At 38.8% G+C, this 19,273-nt stretch overlaps 1 protein-coding gene across 1 annotated transcript; it reads right to left on the bottom strand.

Moving 5' to 3' along the window:
- Window positions 1-406: 406 nt before the first annotated feature.
- On the bottom strand, window positions 407-8,878 carry LOC131822548 (olfactory receptor 4A47-like). Its single transcript, XM_059158840.1, has 2 exons — window positions 7,972-8,878; window positions 407-497 (listed from the first exon to the last, which is right to left on the bottom strand). The coding sequence occupies exons 1-2, from the start codon at window positions 8,876-8,878 to the stop codon at window positions 454-456; spliced, it is 951 nt and encodes a 316-aa protein (XP_059014823.1). The 3' UTR covers window positions 407-453.
- Between the last annotated feature and the right edge of the window lie 10,395 nt (window positions 8,879-19,273).

Raw genomic sequence — 19,273 nt, 5'->3', positions numbered from 1 at the left:
CATTCATTCTTTAGAAGGATACTGTTTAGTCTCCATGTATTTGGGTTCTTTCCAAACTTCCTTTGTGGTTTATTTCTAGCTTTAGAGCATTGTGGTCTGAAAAGATGCACGGAATGATCCCAATCTTTTGATACCGGTTGAGTCCTGATTTAGGACCGAGGATGTGATCTATTCTGGAGAATGTTCCATGTGCACTAGAGAAGAATGTGTATTCTGTTGCTTTGGGATGAAATATTCTGAATATATCTGTGATGTCCATCTGGTCCAGTGTGTCATTTAAGGCCTTTATTTCCTTGCTGATCTTTTGCTTGGATGACCTGTCCATTTCAGTGAGGGGAGTGTTAAAGTCCCCTATTATTATTGTATTATTGTTGATGTGTTTCTTTGATTTTGTTATTAAGTGGTTTATATAGTTGGCTGCTCCCACGTTGGGGGCATAGATATTTAAAATTGTTAAATCTTCTTGTTGGACAGACCCTTTGAGTATGATATAGTGTCCTTCCTCATCTCTTATTATAGTCTTTGGCTTAAAATCTAATTGATCTGATATAAGGATTGCCACTCCTGCTTTCTTCTGATTTCCATTAGCATGGTAAATTCTTTTCCACCCCCTCACTTTAAATCTGGAGGTGTCTTCGGGCTTAAAATGAGTTTCTTGGAGGCAACATATAGATGGGTTTTGTTTTTTTATCCATTCTGATACCCTGTGTCTTTTGACAGGGGCATTTAGCCCATTAACATTCAGGGTAAGTATTGAGAGATATGAATTTAGTGCCATTGTATTGCCTGTAAGGTGACTGTTACTGTATATGGTCTCTGTTCCTTTCTGATCTACCACTTGTAGGCTCTCTCTTTGCTTAGAGGACCCCTTTCAATATTTCCTGTAGAGCTGGTTTGGTATTTGCAAATTCTTTCAGTTTTTGTTTGTCCTGGAAGCTTTTAATCTCTCCTTCTATTTTCAATGATAGCCTAGCTGGATATAGTATTCTTGGCTGCATGTTTTTCTCGTTTAGTGCTCTGAAAATATCATGCCAGCTCTTTCTGGCCTGCCAGGTCTCTGTGGATAAGTCAGCTGCCAATCTAATATTTTTACCATTGTATGTTACAGACTTCTTTTCCCGGGCTGCTTTCAGGAATTTCTCTTTGTCACTGAGACTTATAAATTTTACTATTAGGTGATGGGGTGTGGGCCTATTCTTATTGATTTTGAGGGGCGTTCTCTGAACCTCCTGAATTTTGATGCTCGTTCCCTTTGCCATATTGGGGAAATTCTCCCCAATAATTCTCTCCAGTATACCTTCTGCTCCCCTCTCTCTTTCTTCTTCTTCTGGAATCCCAATTATTCTAATGTTGTTTCGTCTTATGGTGTCACTTAGCTCTCGAATTCTCCCCTCGTGGTCCAGTAGCTGTTTGTCCCTCTTTTGCTCAGCTTCTTTATTCTCTGTCATTTGGTCTTCTATATCACTAATTCTTTCTTCTGCCTCATTTATCCTAGCAGTGAGAGCCTCCATTTTTGATTGTACCTCATTAATAGCTTTGTTGATTTCAACTTGGTTAGATTTTAGTTCTTTTATTTCTCCAGAAAGGGCTTTTATATCTCACGAGAGGGTTTCTCTAATATCTTCCATGCCTTTTTCGAGCCCGGCTAGAACCTTGAGAATTGTCATTCTGAACTCTAGATCTGACATATTACCGATGTCTGTATTTATTAGGTCACTAGCCTTCGGTACTGCCTCTTGTTCTTTTTTTTTGTGTGTTGAATTTTTCCCTCTTGTCATTTTGTCCAGATAAGAGTAAATGAAGGGGCAAGTAAAATACTAAAAGGGTGGCAACAACCCCAGGAAAATATGCTTTAACCAAATTAGAAGAGATCCAAAATCGTGAGTGGGGAGAAAGGGATAAAAAGAGGTTCAAAAAGGAAGAAAGAAAAAAAAAAAGAAAAAAGAAAAAAAAAAAAGAAAAGAAAAGAATTTTTTAAAAAAGAAAACACCTAAGAAAAATGTAAAAAAGAAAAAAATATATATATTAGATAAACTAGTAAAAAATCATTAAAAAAGAAAAAGGTAACAGTTAAAAAAAATATTTACCCGAAGGCGAGAAGAAAAAAAAAAAAAATAAATGAAAAAGAAAAAATTAAATTAACTGCAATACTAAAAAAAATCACAGGAAAAAAGCCATGAGTTCCGTGCTTGGCTTTCTCCTCCTCTGGAATTCTGCTGCTCTCCTTGGTATTGAAACCGCACTCCTTGGTAGGTGAACTTGGTCTTGGCTGGGTTTCTTGTTGATCTTCTGGGGGAGGGGCCTGTTGTAGTGATTCTCAAGTGTCTTTGCCCCAGGCGGAATTACACTGCCCTTACCCGGGGCCGGGGTGAGTAATCCGCTCGGGTTTGCTTTCAGGAGCTTTTGTTCCCTGAGCGCTTTCTGTAGAGTTCCGGAGGACGGGAATACAAGTGGCGGCCTCCTGGTCTCTGGCCCGGAGGAGCCAAGAGCCCAGGGCCCCACTCCTCAGTGCGCCCTCAGAGAACAGCACCCAGTTACTCCCGTCTCCCTGACCTCCGGCCGCGCTCCGAGCTCATCGAGCCTGCGACCGGTTAAAGGTAACACCGAGCTGTGAGCTTACTGTTGGCTCTGTCTCTGTAGCTGGCTTTCCCGTTCCAATACCCGCAAGCTCTGTGACACTCAGACACCCCCGATCCTTCTGTGACCCTGCGGGACCTGAGGCCACGCTGACCCCGCGTGGGCTTCGCCCCGGTTTAGCCTCTGGAGCGATGTCCCTCAGCGGAACAGACTTTTAAAAGTCCTGATTTTGTGCGCGGTTGCTCTGCTGCTTGCCGGGAGACGGCCCCTCCCCCCGGGGTCTTCCAGTCGCTTTGGATTCACTTCTCCGCCGGTCCTACCTTTCAGAAAGTGGTTGTTTTTCTGTTTCCAGAATTGCTGTTCTTCTTCTCTTCGATCTGCCGATGGATTTTCAGGTGTTTGCAATCTTTAGATAAGCTATCTAGCTGATCTCTGGCAAGCTGAAGCAGTCTCAGCTTGCTACTTCTCCGCCATCTTTGAATACATACCCTAAATATATATTTTTTTAATTCCACAAATTGTCTTTCCTTTTGGTGCAGAAGCAGTCTGGATTTAGAACTTGAGATCCTGAACTTCAAGACCATGTCAGGATGGGGTGAGACCTTACCTGGCCTAATCCCGTCTGTGTCTTCCTTCTAGAAACCCTGAACTTCCATTTTACAAGTCTCACATACTTACTGGAGAGATAGACTATATGGGGAAAGAGAAGAAGCCAAAATATCCCAACTTTCTCACCATCCCTGCCAAGGCACAGCTCACATGAGTAAAGTCATCTTAAACACTACCGAAAACCCCTTATCAGCTAAATATCAGAGAAGAACCTCAGTCCATGCTACACGGAAAGAAGAATTGTTCAATCAAATGCTCAATAAATTCATATCACTCAGATACAAACCTGTGTATAAAAAAGCCCTGTGTGTAGATAAATACAGGCTTGTGTATGATCATATCAAATATACACATATATAAAATATGTATTTCTATGGGTAGTCAAATACTCTCCCTTGGTTGTCAGATAAAGACCTCTGTATGTTCACATATACACACATATATGAAGTGGGATACAGACCTACAGATCATTGACTATGTACCTACATGTGATTATACAGAGCTACATGAGGTCAGATACAGATCTCTGTGGTTGGATACATACTTGTGTATTGTCAAGTGTAGGCTTATGAACATTTGTCTACAAACATATACCAATGCCTATGAAAAATGTGCTCTAACTTATGCCAGCAAAAGACTTGGAGCCCTTTCTAATTAGCTCATTGAAAATGTGAATCAAATGTAAATAAGACAAGCTTCTTCTTAAATAAGGAAACCAATAGGCAAGATTTATACACTCTCTGGAAATGATTGCAATTTTTATTGAGACACTGATCTAGCCCTCACAATTTATGTCTCACTCTGGATGGGAAAACAAGATATGAAAACATGCCAGTTTCCCAAAAAATCAATGTGGAGTGTCATACAAAACTAAATATAGTTTTATGGGAGGATTTCAACATCACAAAATAATCCTAATGTTTCTCAGGAAAAATTAATATTTAGAAATTGCAAGAAACTTCAAAATGCTGAATAATTAAAAGAGATTGTCCCTACCCGGTATAATACAGGTTAAAATCCTTGGCAACTGACATAGAATGTTAGTCATAGGGAAATACACCAATAAAAAGGAAGAGGAGGAGGAGGCGAGGGAGAGACAGCAGAAGAGGAGAGGAAATGACCCCATATCAAACATACTAATTGAATAAAATTTGACATGTTAAATAGAAAAATTTTAAATTATTACTGAAATTAATAACTTTGGCCGTTTATTTTTCCTGTTGGGGAAAACAAGCTTAGATATATCCTCATCACAAACAAAAAAAAAATCCTAGATCATTTAAAAAGAAAACTTTGGGGGGCACCTGGGTGGCCCAGTGGGTTAAAGCCTCTGCCTTCAGTTCAGGTCATGATCTCAGGGTCCTGGGATCGAGCCCCACATTGGGCTCTCTGCTCAGTGGGGAGCCTGCTTCCCCCTCTCTCTGCCTGCCTCTCTGTCTACTTGTGATTTCTGTCTGTCAAATAAATAAATAAAATCTTTAAAAAAAAAAAAAAAGAAAACTTTGGGGGGAGTTATTTTTTAAAAAGATATTAAAATTTATAAGTTCACTGAATGACAGTAAATGACATTTTCCAAGTGATGTTCTAGAAGAAATCAAAGTAAAAGAAATTAAAGTAAAAGAATATTAAAAATATTTTAAAAATAAAAATAAAAGAATATTAAAAGATGACATCTTTATATAAAACACCCATAATTATAGTAAAACAACATATTGTAGCAAATATCAAAGAAGAAATATTTGTTGCAAATATATATAATGAAGAAAAACTCAAAATTCTCACTCCAGTAGTTCAAGAATTTGAGAATGCAATTAACTGACAAAGTTCATGGAATGGATTCTATGTGCCAGACATTGTGCAAATACAGATTACAAAGACAATTAAGTAACATTCTCTAGCTTAAAGTAATTTACAGACTGATGAACATAGACAATTGACCAGGATTTTGTCTCAATACTTGAAATAACTATAAATTTGGAAATTAATAAATGTCTATCTAAGTCCATTTGGGTTGCTATTAGAGAATACCATAGACTGGCTTTAGCATCATTTATTTTTCATAGTTCTGTGGTCTGGGAAGTCCAAGATCAAGACACTTGCAGATACTACCATCTGGTGAGAGCCTGCTTCCTAGGTCATAGATTACTATCTTTTTTCTGTTTCCTCATATGCCAAAAAAAAAAAAAAAAAAAAAGCAAGTGAGGTCTGTGGTGTCTGTTTTTACTTATTTTTTAAAGATTTTACTTATTTGTTTGACAGAGAGAAAGAGAGAGAATAAGCAAACAGAACAGCAGGTAGACAGAGAAGGAGGCTCCCCTGCTGAGCTGGGAGCTGATGTGGGGCTCAAACCCAGCCTGGGATCATGGCCTTGGAACCCAGTTGTTACACAGGTAACTTCTGTACAACTTTTACAGAGTTAATTGTTGTCAAATAAATGTAATTGACCTGGAAATCTTAAATTCATGTACATTGTTTTCCCTTTTTGAGTCTACTTAAATGTACGTTTTGAAGAATGAAATAATGCCTAGCAGTTTTTGGGGGGCTTGGGGGGGGGGGATTTCAAAAATATCGGTTATTTTAAATACACATGGCACTAAGAAAAAGACTCAGAATCCCCCTGAGCCATCCAGGCACCCCGGGTTATCTCTTTTTATCTTTTTTTTTTTTTTTTAAGATTTCATTTATTTATTAATGAGAGACAAAGAAAGGGGCAGAGAGAGAAGAGAAGTGAGTTCCATGAAGGACTCAGTCCCAGGGACCTGCAGTCAGGATCTGAGCTGAAGGCAGACCCTTAACAGACTGAACCACCCAGGCATTCCTGTGGTACCTCTTTTTAAAGAGACACTAGACCCATTCATGAGAGCTCTGCCTTCATAACCTAATCACCTCCCAAACTCTCCACCTCTAAATACCATGTACTATATAGGATTTAACTCCTGAATTTTAGGGGGAATACATATATTGAGTCTACAGCAACAACCAAAAGATGATGACTTCATTATACAACTTCTGATAAAATAAAATGTTTACTATCATTTAATGAATAATGTCATGTTTGGGAAGACTTTGACATGACATAAAGTATCTCTAGGTAATACTAACTGGGATTAAAAACTGGGATACAGAGTTTTTCATACACTGACTTACCAGTGAAAGACTCCATTCCCCATAGCCTGCGTATCTCATGAATCCAGACTAAACAAGGGAGCCAAAGGCCGGAGTTTCATTGACTGCATGCTTCCTACACTTTTAGAGGCCAATAATATTTTCTTTCAAACCTCATTCAGAGAGAGAGATGCTTATGAAAGAGGTCTCCATTAAGGAAATCAATATATATAATGGCCTCTTTGTTGCCAAACAATCTGTATTCCATCCACAGCAGAGTTAAGAATGGCTTGCCGTGTTGTCAGAATCTTTCTTACCGATGATGTCATCCAAAATATCTGGTCAGGTTCCATATTGCATATTTGAAGGTCATGAGTTATGCATTATGGTAATTCCACATATGAAAGGAAGGGCCTAGATCCCTAAAAAATACTATGAATCACTATAAGAAAAGAAGAAATGGGGATACTAAAAAAATGACAGAGATATTATCAGATATTCTAAATGCTCAGGGAATGTTAATGGGCCAGCTCAGTGAAAATATAGCCCAAACAATGCTTCTCCACATGAGGAGATAATAGGATTTCCTACTCAGAAGAATAAGTGAATTTAACTTATTATATCTATGTCTTTCATTTAGGTTTTTTTCTTCACGTAACTTCTTTATGATTAATATGATAACTTGGAAGCAGCATTCCTTTTCAATCTTATGTGCTATGCAATGAACAAAATTATACAATTAAATATCTTACAAATAAAAAAATAAGACATATACCTCAAGTATTAATAGGAGTTGACTTTGTTTTTTTTTTTTTTTTTTTTTTTTTTTTTTTTTTTTTTTTTTTCTAAGATTTTATTTATTTGTCAGAGAGAGCGAGCGAGAGCGAGCACAGGCAGACAGAGTGGAAGGCAGAGTCAGACGGAGAAGCAGGCTCCCTGCGGAGCAAGGAGCCCGATATGGGACTCGATCCCAGGACGCTGGGATCATGACCTGAGCCGAAGGCAGCTGCTTAACCAACTGAGCCACCCAGGCGTCCCAATAGGAGTTGACTTTGTAAGGCAGGGGTGAGCCAAGGGTTTATGTCCCATTTCTTAAAATGATTCTCAAAAATATGTAATGAGCACTATTAATTCTGAAAAAGAACGATTGGGCAAAAGACAAGCAAGTGAAAATTGTCCAGTAATGAAAATAAAGGTACAGTATTAACTATAGAATAACTAATCACATAGAACCGAAACCCATAGTTTCAAGAAAAACATCTTATGGCCAAAAGCTACAGAACTATTTTCCTACCAATTTTTGAAAATTTTTGAAATCTATTTTTTTTTAAAGATTTTTTATTTTATTTATTTGACAGAGAGAGATCACAAGTAGGCAGAGAGGCAGGCAGAGAGAGAGGAGGAAGCAGGCTCCCTGCCGAGCAGAGAGCCCTATGTGGGACTCGATCCCAGGACCTGAGATCATGACCTGAGCCGAAGGCAGCGGCTTAACCCACTGAGCCACCCAGGCGCCCTTGAAATCTATTTTGATCATTGAAAAGTATACACCTTAAATGATTTCGTCATATACAAGTTCATTAAACCTGAGGAGAAATTCATTACAAATAAATAATCCTTTCCTTGATGGAACAACTCTTCATTGAAAAAAGGTGACAATTTCTCTTCAGCATCATTTTCTTCTTCTGGTCCACAGCTTTTTCATGGCATTTTTCATCTCTCCATTTCTCAGAGTATAGATCAGAGGGTTCAACATAGGGGTGATGACTGTGTAAAATACAGTCAAGAACTTATCAATGGGCAAGGTGAAAGGACGTCTCACATACATAAAAATGCAAGGGACAAAGAAGAGGACCACCACGGTAATGTGAGAGCCACAAGTGGATAAGGCTTTGTGCCTCCCTTCCCGACTAAGAGTCTTCAGGGAGTGCAGAATGACCCCATAGGAAATTAGTAAGATTGTAAATATGCCCACACTGATTGTCCCATCATTGGCAACTACAGTGAGGGCAATAATGTAGGTGTCAGTGCAGGCAAGTTTTAATAAGGGATACATGTCACAGATGAAGTGGTCGATGACATTGGGACCACAGAAGGGAAGCTTGTAAACCGAGAGAAGTTTAACAATAGCATGCAGAAAACCTCCAACCCAGGCCAACAGCAGCAATAGAACACACATCCTTTGATTCATGATTGTCAAATAATGCAAAGGTTTGCAGATGGCCACATAGCGGTCATAGGCCATGACCACCAGGAGCAAAATCTCAGCACCACCAAATAAGTGCCCTATAAAGAGCTGGGACATGCAAGCTTGGAAGGAAATGGTTTTCTTCTCATAGAGTAAGTCTATAATCATATTTGGAGTAACTGTAGTAGAATAAACAGCATCCATAAAAGATAAGTAACCAAGGAAGAAGTACATAGGGGCATCGAGGGATGGACTGACCACCACAGTCACCGCAATGAGTAGGTTGTCCACCATCGTCACAATGTAGATGATCAAGAACACAACAAATAGTATTTTCTGACCTTGGAGGTTCTGGGTGAGCCCCAAGAGGACAAACTCAGTCACATTGTTCCTGTTTTCCATATGTTTTTTTGTATCTCCTTATTTCACAGTTCAAGACAAAATTAGCTATAAATGTAATGATTACTCATGACATCCTGAAAATCTAACACAATCTGTTTATTCATTTGCATAATAGGCATTATAGTTCCTTATATCACCGTACTTTCAGAAATTACAAGAATACAAGGTGGATGAAAACATTCTCCCTAACCTCACCAGTCTTGCTGACTTGGGCAGAGATAAGTCACTAAAGACGTTTTGGGGAAAGGACACAGTAATAAATAAATGGAGGAGCACAGTCAACTTTCTAACTGGAAGCTAGTAAAATTGTACATGTAGTGAATTTTTCATATAAAAATTTTTAAATGTGTTGTTTTAATGAAAAACTACAGCACGATTTGTATCTACTTCCCAGCTAACACAAGAGATGACTTTCTAACTCATAAATGAAATTGATACATTTTATGATATCAAAACATCTCAAGGACTTTAAAAAGAAACCATGACATCAATAGATAAAAGTAGATGGGGGAAAAGACTTACATTTTAGAGGACATACACAGAGTTATTATCAAAATAGACACAGACCTCTAAGCAAATAAAATATAGAAGACAAAGAAACCAATGGCAAATGGGTAAATCATATAAAGAAGCATTTATAGGAATAACCAACAGACATATGTTATGAGGGTGAAACTCATCGGTAAACAGAAACATGATAGCTGAAGTAAGAGCTTGATTATGAAAGTGTGACCTTGGATTCTTCAAGAGCCAAAAAGAGTATTACAGAACTGAGCTCATTCCCATATATTCTAATAACCATAAAGAATCCCTAATATAGCTGATTATCAGATTCACACTGCAGATCTTTTAAAAGACTAAATCCCAGCACCACCAAGATGTAAAACATAAAGTCTACTTTGGAATCTTACAACTAATTACAGTTCCTGGGTTACCTGCATGCTGAAACATCTTTCAGTTCAAGGTTGCAGTCCCTTCTCCCTTCTCTTTTGTGCACTGATACCATCTCTGCGCACCCAGATCAAGAAAACACATGCATCATCACAGCACCTTGAACTCTTTCCATGTGAACAATGTTTTCTATTTTTGCAGAAAGTCTTATTCATTTCAGTCTTTCAGAAAAAGGTTACCTCTTAAATTTCTCGGATTTTCAAATGGGTATGAAGGCCCTGTAATCTTAACAGGTCTGAACATTGGCTTGAACAAAGAGAACCAAAATTTTCATTATTAGCATAATTTGCTGTAATAACAAGTGTTAAACCAATCTCTTGAGGCCCCTCAAAAACACAAATACAAAAACAAACAAACAAAAAAACAGGAAAAAAAAAAAAAAAAACCTTTCGGAGAGAAAGTTGTGAATTGTTTAAATAAAGAATGTGTGGCTTATTTTTCATGGAAATATAAGCAAAATAGTGAAATAGTCTTTATGACTGTCACTTCTCAATAATTTATACTGGTCTGTCTGCACAAAGCATAGTTAATGTTTGGATTCCCTGAATGATGGAGAATAATTTCACCTAGACACTTCACTAAGTTCTGAGTCCATCATTTGATTCCTGAAAAAGCCAGTCATATGAGCATGGATCCAAATACTCTCTGAGGTCAAGATAAAGGTCTGTAAACACTTGATCTTCATTTCAACCACAACAAGTGCTATTGAGTCATTCCATTGGTGCATCTCCACAAGTCTTTCTTCCCTAATTAAATTCATTGGGACTTTCATCATAATTTTGAGGGTAGACCTGCATCTCCAGAGATGCCACCAGGATAATTACCATGTACAACAGGACTTGAAGGAACATGTCCTCTGGGGACTGGAGAGGAAGGATGTAGAATCCACAAAGAACAACTTAAGATTGAATCACCAAAAGAGAAATGTACAGTGTGGACAGAAATAAAATATGTAAAACCTTTCTTTTTTCTAGCATGACTTTCAAAATAGGCAAAGCTATTTCAATTAAGTTTAAGCTATGTCCTTGCAAATGGACACCTAGAACTGACTTCCAGAACATCATGAGAGCAAATTTCATACAACCCCTTCAAATATTATCTCAAATGAAGTAAAGCAAGTTTCTTCCCCAAAGGGAAGTATCTTGAGTTTGTCACATAGAGGCACACAGGCAAGTAGATAGAACCTCTGTTAGTATGGGAGTAGAGAAGGTGAAAACGCTGTGCAAAGGTTCCACTTACCTCAGAATGCTGACAGACACCACTTAGCTAAAAAAACAAAAACAAAAACAAAACAAAACAACAACAAAAAAACAAGTTGCAATGCATTTCAAAGGACTTAAATCATACAGAACATATATAATAGAATCCAAGCCAAATATAACAGTGTTTCCCAATTATTTAAAGGAGTGTGTAGAATGGAATTAATAGCTTTAATGGTATTAGGAAATGAGAGATATTATAAGAAATGAATTAATATTTCATCTCAAGAGGTTGAAAACAGGAAAGCAAAATAAACTGAGAGGACACTGTAGAAAGGAAGTAGTAAATAAAAGAAAGAAATCATTGAAATTGAATTTTATTGAAAAAGAGAGAAAATACATAAAGCTAGGATTGGCTCTTCAAAAGACTTACAAAATTAATGTTCCTAGCAAAATGGGTGAAGAAAAACTAAAAGAAAGAACAACGGATCAGAATCAAGAATGAAGATGGTGTCATCAATGTATTCCACATACCTGAAAAAGATAATAAAAGAATATCACCAATGAATTTATGAGAGTATACTTGCCTGTTTTCTGTTAAGAAAGATGTACATTTCTGAAGAGACACAAAAAAATAATTAAAACCTGAAATTAGCTATACTTTTAAGTAAATAAACCATTTGATACCTTTCTTCTCTCTAAACAAAATTCTACTCCCATATAACACTATCAGTGATACTATATAAGAATTAATCAAAATGTAGGACCATACATAAATGGCTCAGGGCTGAGGGGAACTTAAAATACTTCCTGACTCATTTTGTGCACCCAGCATAACCATTAAACCGGAATGAAAAAAGAGCATCACGGGAACAATAATCAGACCAATCTCTCATGTTATCAGAGACATAAAATTCTAAACACATTAGTTTCTCTTGGATGTTTTCCTTGGGGATTGTTTTTTTATTCTTACTGTTATGGTTTATTCGGCAGGTTTGAAACAGTGCTCAGTTTAGGGACAATTGTGTCCCATTATTGACCCAAGATCTTTCTTATACCTTAGCCAGTGTCCTGCCTTGTGAGCCAGAACCTGCCCAGGTTGTCCAGCTGAAAGTCAGGCCACTGTGACTGAGCCAGGGAGCACTGGGCAATCCTCCCTAATGCAGCCAGGTAAATCACCACCCAGCCCCAAGCAGTTTCCTCAAATGCACCTGCACACACTGATCCCTACTCTGATAAACAATCTAGGAGAATCCTTGCAGCTCTCCAGCATTGATCCTTTCCTTTTCCATCTCTCTCATTGTCTCTTACATAGTCTCACTAATATCTCATGCTTTCTCTCAAGTTCCCTATCATATTCTCTCTTATTCTCTCCCATTTCTCCCTCCTTTTTTCTCCCTCCCCTTTCCTCTCTCTCTCAATCCCCCTCCCCTCCTATTCCCCCCTTCTTCTTTCCTCTAACTCTCCCTTTTTTCCCCTTCACTCTCACTTCCTCCCTCTCCTTCCCACTCACTCTTTTCCATTCTCTGTCTCTGTCTCTGTCTCTCTCTCTGTTCATCTCTCTCTCGCACTCTGCCTTGGTAGCTCTATCCTCTCCAGAATGTCACCCTCTGAATTCTAGCTCCCTGGTGCCTTGCTGTAGGACTCTCAGTTCCTTGTCCTCAACTCAAAGGGTCTGCAGGATTTCCTGTCTGTGCCATAGTATGAAAACTTTTAAATGCAAAGCTGGGGCAACCCTAGGACTCAACTTTTTTTTTTTTTTTTTTTTTTTTCATCTCTCAGTGATCACTCCTTCTCGTTCTGATGTCCCATTTCTCCCTCTAGTCTTGAAAACCGGTATTTTGTTATTTTCCAGCTTGTTTGATGTTTTAGGCAGAAGGGTAAATTTAGACCCTGTTGCCCCTTATTATGCTGAATGAACCTTCCCAGTACAAAGATAATTATATATTTTTAAATTTACCTATATCAAATGAAATTAGGTCATGAAAAAAAAAAAATACCTGGTTGTATTTATAAGTTCTTCAACATAGTTAATTAATTCTATCTCACTTTCTAAAAATATGGTAATTCATAGTGTCTGCTAGATAATATTTAATAAACCCATGCGTCCCTGGATCAGACTAGTAGAAAAGCAAAGAATATCCAGACAATTGGGCCGCTTTTAAAGGTTTTTTGGGTTCTAAACAGCCAGATCCTCATTGTGGCTCAATGCACTCATCCAGAGAGATAATGCTTGACATAGGAGAAGCACTTATCTTTGGAAGTCACATGCTCCAGGCACTCCCTACATGCATGTCCATCAGGAGCAAAGCCTTTTCTATTTACAAGATACTCCAAATAGCACTGGCTGGAGTATTACAGCTTCCCATTCATTCCTTCCTTTCTTATTCCATCCTGGCATTGATAACAATCACAATAAAACTGAAAGCAGAGCTTGGCTTGGGACCTTTCACTACTGAACTGTCTGGTGACCAGGCCCTCTCCTTTCTCCTACTGAGGTGTCTGAAGCAATCTTATTTGCTGCTTCAGGGTTTGCTGGCCAAACCAGACAAAATGTATTGTTATATTATGAGCATAGATGGATTTTTCCTAATATATAATAAAAGTGTAAGTCTTAAATCCAAAATCAGTATCATGCTGAATAAAAAATCCTAAACCACCTTACTTATTTCAGGGTGATTTTAAAAGCAGAATTTTCCTCTTTATGTGATGCTTTAAGTCATGATAGAAATACAAACTACAGTGATAATAATAATATTCAAGGCTACCTCTGACCCTTGCCACCCACCCCCAAGACAGGTAGTGAAAAAGAGGCATGAATCCTAGACCAAAAAGCAGAATCAGGGGCACCATAATGTCTCAGTTGGTAGGGTGTTTGACTCTTGATTTCATCTCAGATAATGATCTCAAGATCATGGGGTCAAGCATTGTCTCAAGTTCTGTGCTCAGTGTGGGATCTGCTTGGGATTCTCTCTCTCCCCCTCTCCTTCTGCCCCTCCCCACTCTTGCCATAATAAATATATTAATAAATAAAAATCTTTAAGTCAAAAAATCAAAATTATAAGGTGAATTCTTGCAACTGTCAGTATCACGTGACTGCTTTCACGGTGGTAGGTGAGGTAGAGGGTCATTATGAATTCTCACAGGCCTCCTGTCTTTTCTCTGGCCAACATCTCTGCCAGATTTTCTAACACTTACAAGGTGCATGGTAAACACAACTGCCCATCCCGTTATTTTACTGTGCTCAGGAGTATATTTGACTTTTGGGGGCCAAATGTCAGTTGAAACTAGAGAAAGATAAAACCTTGGCTGTCCAAATTTGAAAATCCCTTGACCCTTTACAAACTCCTCTTTCTGATTTTGGAATAATCAGGGGTGCATAAGTTTGAAATTATGCCAAATTTACTGCTTTTAAATTTTTTAAATTATATATAAATATAACTACAAGCACATTAAAAAAAAAAGAAAGAAAGAAAAAGAAAAAAAGTATCACCAGATACTAATTACTCAATTTATGCCAATAATGTAAAAACCTGAATGAAATGGTAAGGAAACCTAATTTACCTGAACTAACAATGGCATAGAAAGAAATAACAATGGATTGATGTCTGTGAGAGAAATCTGTAAAGTGGTTAAAAAACTAACCATCTGTGGTGTTTCTAGGAAGAATTCGCTTTGGCTAAGTTTGAAGAGGTTGCTGCCTGTGTTCCCCTCAAGGACTTTGATGGATTCCAGTCTCACATTGACGTCTTCCATCCATTTTGAGTCTATTTTTGTATGTGGTGTAAGGAAATGGTCCAGTTTCATTCTTCTGCATGTGACTGTCCAATTTTCTCAACACCATTTGTTGAAGAGACAGTCGTTTTTCATTGGACATTCTTTCCTGCGTTGTTGAAGATTAGTTGACCATAGATTTGAGGGTCCATTTCTGGGCTCTCTATTCTATTCCATTGATCTATGTGTCTGTTTTTTGTGCCACTACCGTACTGTGTTGATGATTACAGCTTTATAATACAGCTTAAAGTCTGGAATTTTGATGCCACCAATGTTGACTTTCTTTTGCAACATTCCTCTGGCTATTCAGGATCTTTTCTGGTTCCATATAAATTTTAGGATTATTTGTTCCATTTCTATGAAAAAAAAAATGATGGCATTTACATAGGGATTGCATTAAATGTGTAGATTGCTTTAGGTAGCATAGACATCTTCCCAATATTTGTTCTTCCAATCCATGAGCATGGAATATTTTTCCATTTCTTTGTGTCTTCCTCAATTTCTTTTATGACTATTTTATACTTTTCTGAGTACAGACTCTTTGCCTCTTTGGTTAGATTTTTCCTAGGTATCTTACGTTTTGGGTGCAATTGTAAATGGGATCAACTTCTTATTTCTCTTTCTTCTGTACTACTGTTGGTGTATAGAAACAAAACTAATTTCTGTGTATTAATTTTATATCCTAACAGTTTACTGAATTCTTGTATGAGGTCTGGCAGTTTTGGAGTGGAGCCCTTTGGGTGTACCCCATAAAGTATCATATCATCTGCAAAAAGTAAGAATTTGACTTCTTTTTTGCTGACTTGGATGCCTTTTATCTCTTTTTGTTGTCTGATTGCTGAAGCTAAGACTCCTAATACTATCCTGAATAGCAGTGGTGATAGTGGAAAGCCCTGCCATGTTCCTGACCTTAGGGGAAACACTCTCCATTTTTCTCCATTGAGAATGATATTTGTGGTATGTTTTTCATAGACAGCTTTGATGATACTGAGGTATGTACCCTCTATCCCTATACTGTGAAGAGGTTTGATTAAGAAAGGATGCTGCACTTTGTCAAATGCTTTTTCAGCATCTATTAAGAGTATCATATGGTTCTTCTTCTTTCTTTTATTAATGGATTGCATCACATTGATTGATTTGCAGATGCTGAACTAAAGGCAAGTGTAGTAAGGGCAAAATTGAACTATTGGGACTTCATCAAGATCAAAAGCTTTTGCACAGCAAAGGAAACAGTCAACAAAACTCAAAGACAACTGACAGAATGGGAGAAGATATTTGCAAATGACATATCAGATAAAGGGCTACTATACAAACTCTATAATGAATTTGTCAAACTCAACACCCAAAGAACAAATAATCTAATTAAGAAATGGGCAGAAGATATAAAAAGTCATTTGCTCAAAGAAGACATCCAAATGGCCAACAGACACATGAAAAACATCTCAACATCACTTGGCATCAGGGAAATACAAATCAAAACCACAGTGAGATACCATCTCACCATTCAGGTTGGCTGAAATTAACAAGTCAGGAAATGACAGCTGTTGGTGAGGATGTAGAGAAAGGAGAGCCCTCCTATAATGTTGGTGGGAATGCAAGCTGGTGCAGCCACTCTGGAAAACAGCTGAAAACAATCTCAAAAAGTTGAAAATAGAGCTACCCTACTACCCAGCAATCACATTACTGGGTATTTACCCTAAAGATACAAATGTAGTGGGGCGCCTGGGTGGCTCAGTGGGTTAAAGCCTCTGCCTTCAGCTCAGGTCAAGATCTCAGGGTCCTGGGATCAGGCCCCACATCAGGCTCTCTGCTCAGCGATGAGCCTGCTTTCTCCTCTATCTCTCTGCCTGCCTCTCTGCCTACTTGTGATCTCTGTCAAATGAATAGATAAATCTTTGGGGGAAAAAAAAAGATACAAATGTAGTGATCTGAAGCGCATGTGCACCCAAATGTTAACAGTGGCAATGCCCACAATAGCCAAGCTATGGAAAGAACCTAGATGTCCATCAACAGATGAATGAATAAAGAAGAAGATGTGGTATATATATATATATATACAATGGAACACTATGGAGACATCAGAAAAAAATGAAATCCTGCCTTTCAATGATGTGGATTGAACTAGAGAATACGCTAAGTGAAATAAGTCAATCAGAGAAAGACAATTATCATATGATCTCTCTGATATGAGGAATTTCAGAAGCAGGGCGAGGGTTCATGGTGGTAGGGAGGGAAAAATGAAACAAGATAAGATCAAGAGGGAGACAAACCAAAAGAGACTCAATCTCAGGAAATAAACTGAGGGTTTCTGGGATGGGGAGGTGGATAGAATGGTCGGGTTATGGATGTTGGGAAGGGCATTGCTATGGTGAGTGCTGTGAACTGTGTAAGACTGATGAAAGACCTGGACCCCTGAAGCAGATAATACATTACATGTTAATAAATAAATAATTAAAATCAGATAAGAAAAACTAACCATCAAGGAAACACCAACCTGAAATGCCTTTGTGGGAGAATTTCACCCAAAATGCTGCTGTACAGATGTGAGTAACACAGGCTTAAGTCTGGGGATTGATTTTTCATTGACACTCTCTCAGGGTGGCGACCATGGGAAAGCTACTTAATCTCCACGAACCTCCACTGTACAACCATAAACTGGGTCCAACTATAGTATCAACCTCATAGTGTCTATGAGGAACAAAAGAATAAACATACATAATGTGTTAACAAAAATTCCAATAAAATAAAATAAACAATAAATGCTAGTGTAATTTTAGTCACAAATTTTCAAATAAAATATCACCCCAATGCTACTTAAACTAATTAAGAAAATGCATTATTTTTAAAAAAACAGATTCCTAATTCTCTCCATAAAACATTTATTCAATTATTTACATTGTCAGGTCTAACATAACTGCTAAGGATCTAGCAATGAATGTACATTTTAGTGGGACACATTAGGTAATGAAACAAAATTTCAAAAGTGAATTGGACAGCATATTAGCTGGTCAAAGTGCTACCTTAGGTGTAAAAGAAAACACTAAATCTAACAGAGAGATGAGAAATGGCTGGGGGTAGGGGTTGTTAAAGGGTGGTTTCATAAGTCTCCACTTACAAACTGATACCAAAACCTAGGGAGTTTTGCACAAAACCAGAGCCCATAGGTTATTTTAATTTATGAATATCAAAACATAAATTCTACAATAATCCCATGCAATAAAATCCTCCAATGTAGATAATCTCATCAATATATTTAAGAAAATAGAGGGGGGACAAGTATGGCTGGGGAGTTGGAGGAGGCACCTTTTCAGCCGGTACCCCAAAGTGAGCTGATTACCTACCAAAGAACTCTGATCACCCATGAAATCAGCCTGAGATCAGAATTATACACGTCTGGATCTCTACAGTGGCAGAAGGCTCCAGTGGGCAGGTAAAATGGAGAGGGAAGGCAGACTGATATTGGAAGATAAACAAAAGGGGGAGGGAGCCACCAGAGGCGACTGGTTGGAAAGTAATACCCCAATACTAGTGAGAGTGCCCTGCATCTGGGGACCAGCATTAACTTGGAGACTGGTTGAAAGCACTCCAAAAGAGCAAAGGATTGCAGGGGGGACGGAGGGGGGGGGGATTGTGGGAATCGGGGCAGCTAGGGACAGGGGCTTAAGTCCCTGGTCCCAGGACAGCCTCTCTGGTGCTGAGGCAGAGAGAGTGCAGCGGAGAAACCAGCTCTTGGTCCCTAAGCCTCCAGTGCGCCTGAGAATGCATGGGTTCTAGTTCCTGTGAGGGGATGGGAGCCATGCCAGTTGGCAAGAAGCACGAGTCCTACCACAAAGCTTGAGATACAGGCGCACATCCCTCATGCTCCCCTGAGTTACAAAGGCCTGGCTGCCGCTCTTTGGCCCAGGCCATTGTTTCAAAGCCTTTGCTGAGCGCCCCAAACACTCCCCTGACAGAGGTGCGCAAAAGCCCAATCTGGTGCTTATGGACCAGCGCCCCATTCTCAGTGCCCAAAACGCACACCACCTTTGAAAGAGGTGCGCACAAGCCGGGCACTCCCAGCCCAGGCCAGCAGCAAAATCTCAGTGTGCGATTGCTGCTTGGAACTTCACTGACAGTCAGGAGCTCCAGGATAGCTGCCACTACCTTAGCTTTGGGTACAAGCAAAAGATCCTGCGCCCCCAGGGTCTGCAACTTGGAACCTGCTCTGCCAGAGGCCAAGGGGGAACTTATTTAGGCTCTGCAGCCAGACTGAGGCTGGAGATCTCTGAGAGGGAGATGAGGGTGCGGTTTGTTTTCCTCTAAAACTACAAAAACCATCAAAGGCAGTCAAGGTGTGAGGGAAAAAAAAAGTGAACAAGCATAAAAACCTCCAGAGAACAAAAGCCTGAAAAAAAAAAAAAAGTTTCCTCAGAGCCCACCCCCTTGAGGGGGGCAGGAGGACTTAACTCAGGAAACATCATTGACTGACAAC

The sequence above is a fragment of the Mustela lutreola genome, chromosome 1 (genome assembly GCF_030435805.1).
Source record: "Mustela lutreola isolate mMusLut2 chromosome 1, mMusLut2.pri, whole genome shotgun sequence".
In the NCBI taxonomy this organism is placed as follows: Eukaryota; Metazoa; Chordata; class Mammalia; order Carnivora; family Mustelidae; genus Mustela; species Mustela lutreola.
The sequence above is the reverse complement of the archived record's forward strand: the minus strand, read 5'-3'. Positions and strand labels throughout refer to the sequence as shown.